Genomic DNA, 16,146 nt, shown 5'->3' with positions numbered 1-16,146 from the left:
AAAGTACACACCCACACACGCACACACATAATAAATATGCTCGAGAATGTACAAAGTCCTAGCCAGCCTCCCACTGTCTCCCCATAAAGCCAGCAAGAACCACAGGCGTAATATTGGATCAGTGCAGTGTGCCCACACTGGTGCTCACACATATGGCGTGTGTGTGCGTGTGCGCGCGCGTGTGTGCATGCATTCCTCCTCCTCTTCTTCACGGTGGTCTGCGGAGGAGGAGGGAGGAAGACATTAAGCATGCAAAGCAAAAAGTCCTAACGTAAAATTCATGCTCATGATATTAATACTGAAAAAAAATCTATGCTATCTTCTGTTAGCCCGTCTATGGCGTTTCGTATTATGTTAGCATTATGCTTCTGTATGTTGGTGCTAATTTCCATTAGCCCGACTATGGCATTTTGCATTACATTAGCATTATGCTCTGGTTTACTTTTCACAAAGTCTTTGCTGATTTCGATTAGCTTGACTAAATTGTTTTCTATTAGGTTAGCATCACGATAGCTGAATTATGTTCATCTTTTGTTGTATGCTCTGGATGTTATTTGAAGGATGATGATTATCATAATAATTAGACTGCATCATTCTCAGTAGAGCTCAGTGGTGCGCTGTGGCAGAACGTGATACTACACTGAAGGTGCGCGACTCTAAATTTGGACTTGCCTGTATCATGGAAAAACAGAATTTCGAAATCTTCAATATGACCGGGGAACGCTATAATAGTAAAAAAAAAACTATGTGAATTCAAACACATTTGGGCAGCAACGGCTCGTTTGCGGTTTTACAAGCTGGACTGATTGTTGATGGATATACTGTAAGTGCTTCATCTTGACTGTCAAAGCCTCACTCACCTTATGATTCACTCTGTGTGCGCGCGTGCGCGTCAAAGCGCTCATGTGTTCAAGTGTGTATTTTCTCATCGTTTACGTGCGAGTGTCGGAAACACATGGAAACACTTTTTGTTGTCAATGCCACTGACCCTTCCCCTTTCTCGGCGCACACGTACAGACACGCACACACTCTCTCTCTCTGTCTCTCTGTCTCACACACACACACATACATATATGTTCTGTTTGATCAATGTGTTGCATATATATAGAATCCATTGTGCTAGATGCATAGCCGGAAGCAAAAGAACATTACCATACGACTCACGCGCGCATGCACACTCCCCAACAGGAACTTGCATTGTGTTTAGCTTGGCTTTCAGTGGCTGGAACCCAGAGCAATGGAAAGTCCTCCTCCTGCGAGGTTTGTACATATAGTACTGTATTGTACATACATGTCACTGTACGTACACTCACGCTCACACAAGGGACAGATGGACCACACGGACGGAGCTTGCCATGCAGCACTGCTTCGTTTTACAGCCCAGTGCAATGACGTTGCACTTAAGGACATTAGCGCCATGTTTGATGACATGGCATGTGTTGCTGCTGAATACAGAGATTTACGTGTCATATTTGATACATAGACCAAATATGGGAGATGTGCAAATGGGAATCAGTCCTATGATGACGATGACACTGCCTAATCCCGACGCCGCTAACTGATACTCATACTGTATGGATTGATAAAATCGGGGGAGGGAATTTGCTGCTATTTTGCAAATTTAATTCGTCCTGTGTTCTATTTTGGCTGGAGTTCCATTATTGGTTACTAAATGGCGGCACACTGTTTTGTTTAACATTGTGGACATGTGAAGGAAGAGTGACAACAGGAAGCATGTTTATTTCAGGCAAATTTTTGCTGAAGATAATTGAATGTCTAGTCCTCTTCAATCCTGCTTCATATGCCTACAGAAAGTGACCGTCTATCTTCTCAACCATCTAGCCATCAATATTTCTGTAACGTAAGTAACATTCACTTATAATTGAGTCCTGCTTCACTTTCTTCAGGGAAAGTACGATGTCCAAATTGAAACGAAACCTCAGGCCTCTTCAGAACGTCATATCTCCGAACCTTTATGCCACCTTTCCTACTTTGTTGGATGATGTCATCAGGTCAGGAAGAGATGAAAAGGTGCTTCCTTTCCAACATAGGAAAGGACAGCACCGCATCAAATGACTTGACGCTTTTTTTAATGGCATGACGTCATGGTGCGACGGACAGCATTACTCTGACATGACTCTCTCGCTTGAGGAATTTCCCTGAATAATGTTAGCCTAGCAATTAAATGAAAAGGATACAGATACTGTGCTAATTGTTTTTGTGAAGGATCACTGTTGATGTTTTTCATTCATTTTGTAATTTCCCATTCTGCAAGAAATAATAGAAAGGTGTTTATTATTCTCTTTTTGTGTGGAACCACACCTCTCCATTTCTTGGCCTCGTTGCCTGTCCACTTGGGACAAAAATAAGTTTGATTACATTTTTTAAAAATTATATATTTTTTTTAACCTTCATTTTAAATATTTGAGTTATGTACTTTAAGTGGGTTGGGCGCCGTGATTTCATCAGTGTTTAGCAAGAGGAAGCTTGTTTGCATTATTTCGTCTTTCACAAGACAATGATGTCAGTTGTTAGCCAGGTCCCCCCGCAGGCAAAATGAATAACTATACGCTGACAAAATGGAATCGCGCTGCACGAAAGCTCCATTTCTTGTGGAGCGAAGGACTTCGAGTGTCTCATTAATGAATGTTTAGGGTGTGTCCTTACAAACTGGGTGGCAATGAATCTCAAGCTTCGCCTTATTCGAAACAATGTCTTTGATCTTCTAAAATGGTATTGTCCTGCAAACATCTGCATTTGTGGGCTATTAATATAAAAAAAACTGTCACCAATTTACACCCTTAAATACAGTGAAGAAAATAGTCTCATTCCACTTGGTTACTTCCCACCACTGATATTTTTACGTCTTTTCTGGATGTTTGTTTTGGGGTGGAAAGCTACCCCCCTGTCTCGCACGGGGTGTTAGCAAGCGGGGGTCATCTAAACCGGATCTGCGGCAGAGTCGCTTGAGAGGCAGCGGGCGTAATCTGGAGCTAGCTTTGTGCTGGCCAGATTAAAGTCATCATGTTTTGAACCGTTCTCACGGCCACAATATGCCTCCCATTGCTGCTCTGCCACTCCTCACACCGTGTGTGTGTGTGTGTGGATCTCCTGTCACACGCACACACACCGTGGCGAGTTCACGAAAAGGACACTTTCCTCGCTATTTCTGAAAGCGGGATCTTGAGCACATTATCTGAGACGACTGCCGCATGTTCTATTCATCTATTAATTTGCCATCAGCGCCGGCGTATCGTCGCCGCCGTTTGAGGGGGAAACAGCTGCTAATCCTAATCCTAACGCCCCCCGCGCCCTCAATCCTCCTGCTACGTATATAATGTCAAATCAGACCCAAAAATAAAAAAATAAAAAACGATCCCCGAGGGCTGCTTTGAGTGGCAGGCTCCAAATGAGAGGTTGGACACTAAGTGACATGCACTCAGACTCCATCATGTACGCGTTGGATTTGAGTGGTTCTTGATTAAAAAAAAATATATATATATACTGTATGTATATATATATATATATATATATATTAACTAATTAAAACTCCCCAAAATAAAATTCTTGACTTTTCAAGCACAACCACCATGACCAAAATTTGAATGCAGTTGGCATAGCAGTCTGAACTTCATCAAAAACGTGACAGGATTTTAATTTACGAACATTAACACCGTGCTTCATTAAATCCCACAAAATTTTAAAATGCGTCAAATTTAAATTTAGTGCGCGTAAAAATGAACAATTTTAGCTACTTTTTAAATCAATGTGCTCAAACAAAACGGATCTTAAGGTCCTTCATTGCCAGCCATTTTCACATATTGCTGGAGTCTGTGCCAAGTGACTGGTCGCCAGTCAAGGCGGTAAGAATAAAAAGGGTTAAGATTTCGCAAGTCGATTTTGCTGCTGTGCTTGCTGCGCTTTTCCTGCACAATAGGAAGGAAATGATGAATCCGGTTCACTAATTTGAGTTCACCGTGTGGCTTCTTCTGCTGCAATTTATTTTTTTAAGGCTGTTTGATGGCCGTCTTTCCAGAGTCAACGTGGCATCTGTAAAGCTGAAGTTTACTGTAGCGTTTAGAGCAAGTGCTGTTGTGTGCAGTTCGGATAAAAAGCAGCTCAATATTTTAACGCCGTCCCCAAAATATAGGTGATATTTCATGTCACAAAAATGTCCAATGTATTTTTAAACACCCTACTCTTAATCGGCGCCCGCGTACCCTCTGCATTTGAGTAAATAAATGATGAATTTCGCACAAGAGAGCCCGAGAAATCTTTTCAAAACTCTTTCCACCGTAGCGATCTACAACCTGGACAACTCAATTATGGAAAAGAAAATCTATCTTTTTCGAGGCAGCAATTAAAAATTGAACACGGTTGGATAAGTGTGCACACCCTTTTATAACTGGGGATATGTCTGGGTTCTGAATCAACATATGTTGGAATATAATTGGTTAAGTGGGAGTCAGCAGACCACTATCACCATTTAACTGGCCTGTCTTTAACCCCAAACCCAATTCAGCTGTTCTAGTAGGCTTTTCCTAACACGCTTACTGTGTATATAAATCTGCCGCTTTGTTTGCAGTGTCAACATTTTAAGTCCACCGTATCCATTGAAAATATGATTACGAACAATGCCGAATGGATGTGGTTGCCACTTGAAACGAGTGCCTCCGGTCTTATGTCGCCGCTTCCAACACACGCCTTACATCTCCTTGAGTGGCGAAGCAAGCAGGTAGGCTGTGTGTGTGTGCGTGCGTGTGTGTGTGTGTGTGTGTGTGTGTGTAGATGTGTTGCTGTGTTCATGAGGGACTCGGAGCAGCTCGACCTCTGGTGCCATCTGTCCGTGACGGGGCAGAAATGCAAATGGTAACGTAGTCGCGCAATAATACACGGGGCTCTCCGTTAAGAGCGGCCTGCAGAAATAAACTAGGTCAGACGGACCAGCAGCCAGCTATGTGCGTGCATGTGTGTGTCTAATAAGGCACACGCGCCTCTCTTTGTGTGGGGAAACGGCTATACGTGTGTGCATAGAGAAGTGGGGGGGGGGGGCTTCCAGTTAGGGCTCATAATATGCATATGGAATACACTCCTCCATCTATTAGATGATGAGTCCCATTATTTCATGGACTCGATGTGTTCTTTACCGCTCACTCGTATACAGTCCATGTTTTGGCGAGCCAAGCTCAGGAACTGGCCCAAAAAAAAGGGGGGGGGGGCGGTGTGACAAATAAAGGCTCTTATCCCAGGCCGAAATTAGACCGCAGCCGGGGCGACGCTGATAGGCGGTGCATTAAAACTCCCTTTCAAAAAAAAAGGGAACGAGCCGGCTGGGTGATGCAACGACAAGGCAACGCTGGCATAATGCAGACAGATGCATCCTGCTCTCTCGTATTGCTGCGACGACGCCTCTGAATTATGAATGAGGCCTCCTGCACCTCCCTCAATGTAAAAACCGTCCTCCTCCTCCTCCTCGTCGTACTCGTAGGAAGGGCGATGGCGGCAGTAGTCTCACGCCTTGCTCCGAAAACATCTTTGAGGCTTATTGGAGGGGTCTGCTTAAATCCCCTTTGTGTCTGTAGACATGCTCAAACAAAGCAGATGGCTCTTGGGTGTGCGTGGAAGACAATTACCGCTGCATCTCCAGACCACCGAGGCAGCTTCAAAGTGCTTTGTGGTCAGTTAATACAGCGCTACCTCCGAGGTCGAACCCACTTTGTTCGGTGACGCTGGTCTAAAATTTCGGTTTGGAGCTATATGGCAGTACATCATTCACGACCCCCCAGGGTCATGGTTTTTATGGGTTTTTAACAGTATATTGTATCTTATTTTACATCACCATCAGTGTAGTACCATATTCTGCCACAACATGCCAAGCAGTACCGAGGTCTCCGGTAAGAGATCCAGCGTAATACAGGAAGAAGTGTTGCTCCTTCATATATAATAAATAGCAGATTTTGGAACGTTTATAACTGAAAAATATTAAATATTGATGCGAATTTACATTAGCTTAGCATTTTGCATTATGTTAGTGTTGCAGATGTACATTATGCGATTTTGTTGGATAGATACGCGTTTAAATGTTGAATTCTCTTTTGTTTACACGTGTTTAAGATGTTTGAGTGAGTAAAACCAACAGTGTTCTTGTGTACAGTATGGTCTCTATATCACAGATTTTAAATTCATCATGTGATGGTAAACCGGGGTTTATTGTAATCAGTTCCATCATGATCAAAATTCATGATAATAAAGGACCATATTTAAAAAAATATATTAAAAGACATTCTTTGACCCCACTCACATGCTTCAAACACATTTAAATGCACTTTTAAAGTAATCCTTACTAACAAAAGTTGGCTAGCTTAATGCTAACATGAAACACCATAGACGGATACTAGCATGACCTTCAAACAGTGTTACTTTAACCCACATGGGTGTTAAAGTAGCAGTTTAACACAAGCAGAGAATACGACAACAAACAATGCGGCCAAAGGTAGAATCCTGGTCAGTTATTGTGCCTTTTGGCGCTGTCGTAAATCATTGTTGCGGCGGAAGGAAGCCGCATGCTAAACAAGCGATTTTCCACATAATGGTTGCCATAACTACGTCTTCCATTTCTTCTTTGTTTTTGGCATTTGGCAAATACATTTGGTGCATTACCGACACCTCCTTTAGCATGCAGCATCCACAGAGTGTCAGTAATGCACCAAAAGTATTTGCCAAGCGCCAAGAAGAAGTCGTAGCAACTAACGTGTGACTTCATGATCAATTTTATTCCTGGTTTGATTTACACTCTGGAGTGACTCATCCATAGCCCGAAAAATACAATATGATTTCCGCTCTTCGGGAGCGACTATTGAAGCCTGTGGTTGCCTCTTCCTTCTTCTTGCTCTCGTCTGCTGCTTTTTTTTCCCAGTAGCCCCTCAGTGATGCCTGAGATATTGTGGCACAAAGTGGTACTACACCAGAGGCGCGTACCTCCACATTTAAACTGACCTGTTTACTGTAAAAGCACCAAATAACAATGGCTCAAAACGCGCTATAGTTTGGGTTGTCACGCCTTTGACATAGTAGCTGTTTAGTCGGTGTCATGAAATCTGCTTTTTTTTTTCCACGCAATCGGCAGAACGAGGCTGAATAATGAATGCCTGCATGCCTCTCGCAATCATCGCCGACATGAATCGTCTATTTATAGTCCGCTCAAACATTTCCTACTCAACCTAACTGGTAACTTTCTCGTTTTTTTTTTCTGCCCCCCCCCCCTCCTTTTAATCCTCCGACTGATCTGGGCCTCCGATTACACATGCAACCCAGTCACGGGGGAGCGTTCTCATTTCCTGCCGTTTGGTCCTCTCCAACCAAACGGCCTCCTCCTCCACTCCCAGAATTCTCTGGCCTTCCTCCGACGGAGATGTCCCTTGTGACTCTCTTGAGGAGCTGGTTTGTGTGTGAACCAGGATGGCCAGTATCCCCCCCCCCCCACCCCTCCTCCCCAAAAAAGTGTGTTTTTGGGGTAGGGGGATGGTGTTGCGGGCGGGCACATGTGGCGTGCGTGCGGAACCCTGCAAGTATGATGATGCATGAAGTTAGATGAAAAGGTGACATGAGGTTAATATTTTCCAGGCTGGTGGGTGGGAGGTGACAGCACTGTGTGTGTGTTCATGCGTGTGAGTGGTGTGTGTGCGTGCGTGCATGCGTGTGTTTTGATTGTATTAAAAAAGAAAAAAAAAAGAGAGAGGGGAGGTGGGGACAAACGGTATATGTGTGGAAGAATAGGGAGCTTTTCACATAAACTGTTGCCATGATAAAAGGCAGATTATTGATTTGTTTGTATCATATATTAAAGAATGTTTCAAGGAAAAAAAACGTAAGATGTAAATATTGTATTTCAAATTCGTTCGAGTCATCTGGTAGAATTGGGTTTGCATAATTCATATATAAATATAAGTACATTAATTACAGTAGTTTTCATATCTGAAAAAAATGGATGCATTTTTAAAAATTACGAGTAAGAAAAATTTCACTCATGACTCGTCAATTACTAGATTTTTTAAAAATGATGTAATTCACAAAAATCATTGTAAATGAATGAGTTTACTACGATTTCTCGTAATTCTGTTTTTTTGTCTTAATTAGCAGCAAAGCTCCCATTCTGTTCAAAAATTCGAAATCTTTTTTTTTTTAACCAAAGTGAAATGTAAATTAATATCATGCCATAATGCCATATATTTCTTAATAATGCAAAATTAATGATATTAGACATCATTGTTTTATTATTGATCATCCAAGCTATCAATAGATAAAAAAATATGAATCATATATTTATTTAAAAAATAACGATGTAAATCCAAATTTTCATTCTCCACATAAACATGATTTAGCAATATTGTAAATCTAATAGCATAGTGGCCTAAATCATATTTGAACATTTTCGGAAAACAAGAAAAAAGCACTTTTTTAAAATTGATTAGGTAACATTAAATGAACAGTATTTAGGCAACAAAACTATAGTCGACTGTTGGCCTCAAACAGTAAATTCTGTTGGAAAAACTTATGAAATATCAATTATTGATATTTGCGGCAATCATGAGTTTGCAAGTTGGGGTTCTGTCATCTTGTGTCTTTGTTGTGAACTGCTGGAAAGGCCATTTTGAAATGTTTAATTCATCCTTTTTTTTCTTTCTTTCACAGTCTACGCTATTATATTAAGTAAGTTTCTCTCTCTTTGGACCAAAAACATTAAGACTCAGCCTCCGCATGGTGCAGTCATCGTGCACAATGGGTATGTGTACCTAATGAAGTGAGCCACTCAGAGGAGAGGTAAAGGACGGGACAAGCGGGGTTTAAGCGAGCGTGGCCCAGCCTACAGGCTCGGCTTAGCCTCTTAAGTCCCCGCTCGGGATTTCCTCGCTGCAATATCAATACTCCCGACAGATCCATCACGACGGGATCTTCCAGACGGCCTTATTCTTGTCTTTCCTCGAGCCAATGGGCGCTCCTCTCCATTGTTTTGCCAATGGATGCCCCCTCCGCCATCCTCAAATCCCATTTGCGTACACGGGCCGAAGATACACTAAGCTCTAATTAAGTAAACCGCTGGACGTGTTGCTGTTGGGGGGTGGGGGTGGGTGGGTGGGGGGGGGGGATCTCTCACACATATGGAAAGCCGCTGCAGCACTTCTTCCATATCCTTGATTTCCATTTTAAGCTCTATGCACTGCAGAAACAAAGGGGTCCGTTTTTTTGTTGTATAAGTTGTAACTTTTTTCTTTTGTACCCCACAAGGGTTCACAATTGAACCCCCTCGGGGCAAATAAGTGCCATTCACGGTTTAGAAAAGGTTCATGAATGGTCCAAGCTGGCAAAGCTACCATGTCTCTATATTTTTTTTTCTCCATGCAAACGTACAAACAAGCGCTGCGAGGAAATAAACAGTGTGGGTAGTAGTAATCGAGACCAGGGATGGGCACTTCAAACGAACTGTCAACGGTTCTTGTGAAGACCAAAATAGCTGTTGAATGTATATTGTTGTTCTTTTCGGCCCAGGATGTATTGCAGAATGCAATGCTGAACTTTTTTCTGTCATTGGATCATTCATCATTACCGTTTAAAGTGTGTTTAGGTTGCCTGTAGTATCGTGCACCCTTGTATGACTATTGGGGTGCATTAGTAGAATAACCGTGTCTTACTAGTAATATTTTACCCACTTCATTACTTTTTGACATTTTTGCACACCAGTAGGACAGTTTTGACATATTATAGGACAACAATATGTTACACGTGTAGCACACATTTTGTCAACTTGTGCAGAATTTTGCCACACTAGTACCATGTGGTCGTACTAGTATGCCAAAGTTGTGGTCGTAGTGAAGACAAAGAGTGAACTAGCCATTCTACTTTTGCACTGAGTTGTCTTACATCAGAGGGACAAACTACTGGACCTTAAGCTCTGACATGAAAAAAAAAATGCTCAAACAGCTTCCCATACACGTGGCCTAGTGGCAGCTTTACAGATTTACCGAATGTGTACAAGCATGGACATAAGAGTGCCTTTGACCGCAGTGAACACAAAACCCACATTGGATCAGTGGAAGTTTGTGAGCTTCCCTTGAGAGACCCGCGTCATGAGCGCTGAGGTTATTTCCTGTAGCGCAAGGAGCGGCCCGACTCTTGACTTCCTGTTCTGTGCGTGCGCCGGAGCCTCAGTCCAAATTTTGCCTTCGCAGGATGAGCAGCACTGCAACATTTGAGCTTCTAACATTGCAAACGTGCTCAACAGAAGAGCTGGAAAGCTCATTTTAATTAGTTTACAAAGTGGGGCATGTATGAATATCCTTTGTTTCAATTAATCTTTTATTAGTTTCAGGATTGGGTTTCATTTTTTTTCATATGCATATAGCGTATTAGTTGAGTGTAAATCAAAAAAGAAAGTTTCTGTCTGTTAGCTATTGTTCTTAAAGACTTTGTTTCAGTTTGTTTTGCAAAAGGTTTTTTTTTCGAAATTAGCCTGCCATTTCTTTCTGATTTATTTATTTAACTTAAACCATAATAACCTTTTCACAGAGAAGTGGTTCGCACATCTGCCTGACAGCCGAGCATCTGCGTTTGAATCTTGGCTCAGGCCTTTATGTAAACTTTGTGAGTTCTCAGAATGCTTGTGGATATGTTGTGCTCCCTCTAGTGGTAGACAAAAAAACAATTCCCTCAGTATACTTCAGTTGTATTTAACTTTTTTAGTACCGATTCATGGTTTACAATAATCCTCCATCCATTTTCTGTATCGCTTATCCTTATTAGCGTCTGTAGCCTACAGCCTAATTTGTAAATGTGGTTGGTTGGTTGCATGTACCTGTATGTTTGCTGCCATAAGTTGGCAACGAGTCCAAAGTGTCAGCCACCTCTCGCTCAAAGTCTTCTGGAATAATAGAGTACAGTTCAAGGTCAAGCGCTATGGGAAACAAATGGGTTGTCCTTAACGTCTTCTAAAAACAATATCACGATAACACCATTTTATTGTCATGCAATTCATTTACTATTGGCTATATCATCTGTAAAGGTATTTCCGTTCACATCTTGAGGAAAATCTAGACACATTATCAGTAATATTTATTTGAAAGACGGGTTAAAAATATACTTTTTGTGACATACTCTCGGACGTCTTCTTGGGCTTCTTACACAGTACAATGACCCCCTCTAGTGTATAAATGCGGAATAGCAATAGCATGCAAATCCAAATTACAACATTTTTTGAAGAAATGGAGATTACTGTAGACACCTGTGAATGTCATCGAAAAAGAATTAACACAATCCCACATTACTTCAGAAATATGCTTATTTGTTTTCGTGTATTTTAAAGGTTGTTTCTCATTTATTTCACGTATTTGGGTTGGGTTCTATTTGTACATGATTATTTATTTGGCATATAAATGCTTTCCCTCCAAGTTTACTATTATTTCTTTGTATTATTTGTATCCGAAACTACACAATCATACGTAATATTTTCTTAAAAGTAACTAAAGTCACGCCGTCAACTCGTCGGGGTTGCACGCATGCGCAGAATACTCGTTGGAGTTTCACTTTCAGTCCAGTAAACATGAAGACGTCTTATTCCTTTTTCTCTTCGTCGCTTACTCGTTTTTCCATCCTTGTTTTGTTCGGCTCCCATTTGTCACTGTAAGTAAAAGTTTAATATGTTATTTTACTGGTTGTATGTACCAAAAATTACGTGTTGTGGTTATTGCTAGTTTACTTGAAAACGCATCTGTCCGATTAACCTGATCAAACTTCACTGGGTGACATTCGTGGGGAGGGTGCTGCGAATGCTGTTTGAAGAAGCACGCCTTCGCGTGTCAAATTCTATTTATCAAATTAAATGCACGTTTCCCACTTTCACTTTTGAATCTTACCGCACGACAGGGGCGTCGACGCGTCATCGCGGCTACAAAAGAAAAGAGAAGTCCTGTGTGCGGATGGACTGTACCAGCATGACTCAATAACCTGTTGCCTGTGTGCCATTGGTGAGCAACCACATGAACATCACAAACTTTACCATTTTAAACGGAGAACATCCATGCAAAGATTATACGAAATCGTTTATCATTTTTTGGTTGACGGAAACAAAGTCCAAGTTGGCAACTAAGTAGCTGAACAATGTCAACCCATATGGCAAATATATGTTAAGTGCGATGTTTTTGCTTTGTATCCATTTATTAGGTCTGTTTTAAATGATTAAAAATTGTATCATGAGTAATACAACAAATAATATGAATTACAAATAGCCCTTGGTACACTGCAATGCGGTTCTATAGCATTACGAACTATAACCACAATTTAAAAAACAAACATTTAATGTTACTGCAAAGGGCGCGACAGATTACTGGTCAACACTGACAACTTGAATTATTTTTACTTATTGTAAAAGATCACTTATCACTCCATCAAATGGTTTCTCCTGGCAGGTCAGCGACTGAAGAAGCACTGCACTGCTGCCAGTCCACAAGATACGCAATGTGAGCCATGTGAACCGGGCTTGTACAACAGCCACCCAAACCAGGACAGCAACTGCAAGCGCTGCACCTCCTGCTCACATCAAAATGGTACGTCTGTTTCTTTTATGACTTATTAAAAGACATTACTTTAATTCATGTCAACATCCTTCCCATGTAGCCAATCTGGACGTGGAGTCGGCTTGTACCCGAGCACGCGACACCAAGTGCCGGTGCAAAGCGCACCACTATTGCATTAGCGCCAATGATCAAGACTGTAAACTCTGCAGTTCTTGTACAGAGTAAGTTGATCGTCACGACAGTATGTCAGAACGTTTGTATCCCCTGTCCGAGATTTGTTTTTTGGGCCGGGGCGCAGGTGCGGCCTGGAAGGCGTTAAAGTAGCCTGTACAGCCACCAATGACACTGTATGCAATGACAAATTAGAAGGTATGGTTTGAAACATTTTTATTGTCATGAATTTGCGGGTTGATGTGGTAGATGATCATCTTTTTAATGCTTTTGCTTTAGTGAGAACTCGTGTCTGGATAGCAGTCGCTGTAGCTTGTGCAGCTGTCACAATAATTGTGATTGCTGTGTGCTTTCGAAGGAGCCGCAAACAGCGTGAGTATTCCTAGTAGTGTACAGCGAGTGCGGTACGGTTTGTGTTTGCTCATCTTAATAATGGAATACCTCGTTTTTGGATGATTTGACTGATCAGGAAGGAACAACCAACAGAGCTCGAACAATCCAGTGACGATGGGGTTGGTAAGTATTTCAACTATAAGTCGTGTATGCATATTTGTGATGCGTGTGAAGACAGTAGTGGTGGCTCTAAAACGCATCCCAGGGGAACTCCGGCATATCCCATTTGCATTTTCATGAGCTTGGAGGTAATGCAATGATAAAAAAAAATAATGATCTCTTTGGCCTGTCAAGCAAATGCTTTGTTCGCTGTAGCAAGTTATTTGGTAAAAATGACAACCGATGTCAGTTGAATGCAACATGGATGACTTGAATGAAAACAACCACGTGCGGCGTTCATGTGTTGTTCTGATTTGTCTGTGTTACTGCTGCGAGATCCCCATTTTGTAGGAGGCACAGGTTGGTCAGCTGTCTCGAACCGTCATTGTGCTCGTCAGCATGCTTGTAACCGTTTTCATATTTCATTCCGTCAAAATGGAGCATGAAGTTGACTTTCTTTTGTACTTTTCTGTCCCAGGAGATGGAGCCAATTAACAGTAAGTTACGTTATCTGTGCTCCAGTCTATCCACCGACTTTGCCATGAACCTCGACCATTGTCATTTTTGTCATCTTTGACTTTAGGACCATATACAGACCCTTCGCGGCACCTGCCCGCGATCGCAGAAGAGCTCGGGTGGAAGACTATGGTCAACGTGGCAACGCGGAGTGGGATAAACCTGGTCACAATTGACAGCTGCAAACTCGACCACCCGCATGACAGTGAGGAGCGCACGCTGCAGCTACTGAGGAAGTGGACCGAGTGTCAAGGCATGGACGCTATGAAAAACTTGATCCAAATCCTGTACGACATCAGGCAGAATTACAAAGCGCAAAAGGTGAAGTCCATTGTATTCCAAATTTGACATTATATGCACTTTTACTTGAAAGAACAACCGTGACAGATGATAGGATTTCCAAGGAGAATATTTTTATGCCACTGCTCTCTTGTATGCTTGATTTTCAGTGAGCGAACTTTTGTGCTAATATCTTATATGTGCAATCGGCATGAATTAATTTGAACAATATGGGTCGAATTGTTTACATCAGAATTTGTGTTGTGTGTGTGTGTGTGTTTATACCAAAGTGTTTACATCTCTTCCAGCAGTTAAGCTTGGAACAAAAGTAAACTACTCACAAAATGACTCTAAAAAAAGCTGTAAAGTTGTCTGTCCCTTTTTCATCAAGGTTCACTTTTTGCGCTCTCTCTGTGTCACAGACTTTTAAATTGTCCATATCTAATGTTTTATCACGGATTTTTAGTTGGTTTGAATTTTATTTTATTTTTTTTTGCTGTAGTCCTGGATTTTGCATGCTTCATTTTGTCCACGAGGACTGTTAACTGCAGACAAAAATTGCGCCTGCTATTGTGATAGATGAGGGGTTTTTATATAACCTACAGAGGTGAACTTAATTTGCCCTTGTCTCAACTTTTCATGCGCATGTCCACCCGTTAATCTCTTAGTACATTTTGCACAATTTGCTGTTCTTTCCAAGGAGGTGAACAGCAAAGTTTACAACAACAGTTGGACCCATGAAAATGTCAATATTTTTAGGCTTTTCTGTGACTCTACCAGTCTCCCTATTTCTGTTGCAACCTGCTGAGTGGTGACACTCTGTGCATATAAAGTTCATCCGAAAATGTCACCCAAAAAACGAAAATCCCTTTTTGTGAATAGTCTCAAAAAGGATGATTTAAGCCTTGTCTGCTTTGGAGACCTATGGCTGTGTTTGTATGTCGTGCAAGAGAATATAGACTGACAAAATATATTTTAATCTTGGTTTTAAAAATTGTTCTATATTCAAACATATTCAAACAACAGATGAGAATGAATTTACTTTAAGATTAAGATTAAGATATCCTTTATTTGTCCCACACTGGGGACAAGTCTTTACCATAAAGACTAGAATGTATGCACAAAGAATAGTTTGGAGGGAAAAAAACATGCTGTATTATTTTCTGTGTATTGTAGTAAAAATGCTGTTTAAAATGTTGATGTAAAATTAAACAGTAGATGCAAACTTGTATTTTGTAAGCATTTTCTTGTTACCAAACACCTCACGACAGTAACTTAAACAATTGTTGAATAAACTGTTATTCTTGACTTCTTTATTTGGTTTCAGTCATAACGGCCCTCAAAGTGGAAACGGTAATTGAAATGTGGCCCTTGACAAAAATGGGTTCGTTACCCCTGAAATTGAGGTTTCGTCAGGCCGTCCAATATTTACGCATGCGCAGTACAGCTTGTTGGCCAAATATGGTGATTCTTCCTCTTGGGCGTGACTTCCGTTTCTGGGTGGAGCGCTCGAACAGGAAATGTCAGCGAAAAGGAGCCTTGCACTCCCCCGTGATTCCCCCAAAATACACAGAGCCTGACTGACGACGACATAAAGAACCCCACCATGAAACCAAGAAGATATTGCGTGAAAGGTAAACCCCGACCTTATTGTTCTGATATGTCTCGGCCACCGCAGTGACTATTTCAGCTACGTGAGGGTATGAAACTTCCGCTCAACTTTGCGTAAGGCGGGAAGCTGAGAACTGCTAAAATGATCGATGCGATACGATACTACTTCCCTTTTTAACATGACTTTTCTTTTGTAAGTAACCCCTTACATGAAGAATAGTCATCACAACCCGTTTGTTGTTGTTGTTGTAGCAGCACCAGACTGCAACGTGACTCGTGTCTGGAAACACGTTGTAGTAAGTGTGCCCGCGTGTTCCTATTTTGTTGCCCTGACAACAGAGGAGGAGTCCCGCTTGGCACACTCGCATCAAGTTGGAGGAGTTTTCGTCGTTTTTTCCCCCAGCCTGAGCTCATGATTGTACTTAAGACGTTTAATAACAGAAAAAGGTCAGACTCGCTCAAGTTTCCCCATGACTTAAGACAGCGGTTGTCTCACTTTTTACCCCATGTA

At 41.6% G+C, this 16,146-nt stretch overlaps 1 protein-coding gene across 1 annotated transcript; it reads left to right on the top strand.

The window, feature by feature from the left end:
- Nucleotides 1-11,569: 11,569 nt before the first annotated feature.
- On the top strand, nucleotides 11,570-15,253 carry fas (Fas cell surface death receptor). The gene is made up of 9 exons (XM_086122774.1): nucleotides 11,570-11,673; nucleotides 11,917-12,017; nucleotides 12,459-12,596; nucleotides 12,667-12,787; nucleotides 12,865-12,935; nucleotides 13,017-13,109; nucleotides 13,207-13,253; nucleotides 13,708-13,726; nucleotides 13,813-15,253. The coding sequence occupies exons 1-9, from the start codon at nucleotides 11,594-11,596 to the stop codon at nucleotides 14,091-14,093; spliced, it is 951 nt and encodes a 316-aa protein (XP_085978900.1). The 5' UTR covers nucleotides 11,570-11,593; the 3' UTR covers nucleotides 14,094-15,253.
- The last annotated feature ends 893 nt before the right edge of the window (nucleotides 15,254-16,146 follow it).

The sequence above is a fragment of the Hippocampus guttulatus genome, chromosome 10 (genome assembly GCF_054856545.1).
Source record: "Hippocampus guttulatus isolate MCC_2025c chromosome 10, RoL_Hgut_1.0, whole genome shotgun sequence".
Classification (NCBI taxonomy): Eukaryota; Metazoa; Chordata; class Actinopteri; order Syngnathiformes; family Syngnathidae; genus Hippocampus; species Hippocampus guttulatus.
Note: the sequence above shows the minus strand (reverse complement) of the source record. Positions and strands in the feature narration are given on the sequence as shown.

What these genes read in the sequence shown, in the direction of transcription:
- fas (XM_086122774.1), top strand. Translation starts at nt 11,594, where the DNA reads ATGAAGACGTCTTATTCCTTTTTCTCTTCGTCGCTTACTCGTTTTTCC. An exon ending in ATGCAATGACAAATTAGAAG is followed by an intron (nt 12,936 to 13,016) that starts GTATGGTTTGAA and finishes CTTTTGCTTTAG; the next exon opens with TGAGAACTCGTGTCTGGATA. An exon ending in TCGAAGGAGCCGCAAACAGC is followed by an intron (nt 13,110 to 13,206) that starts GTGAGTATTCCT and finishes TTGACTGATCAG; the next exon opens with GAAGGAACAACCAACAGAGC.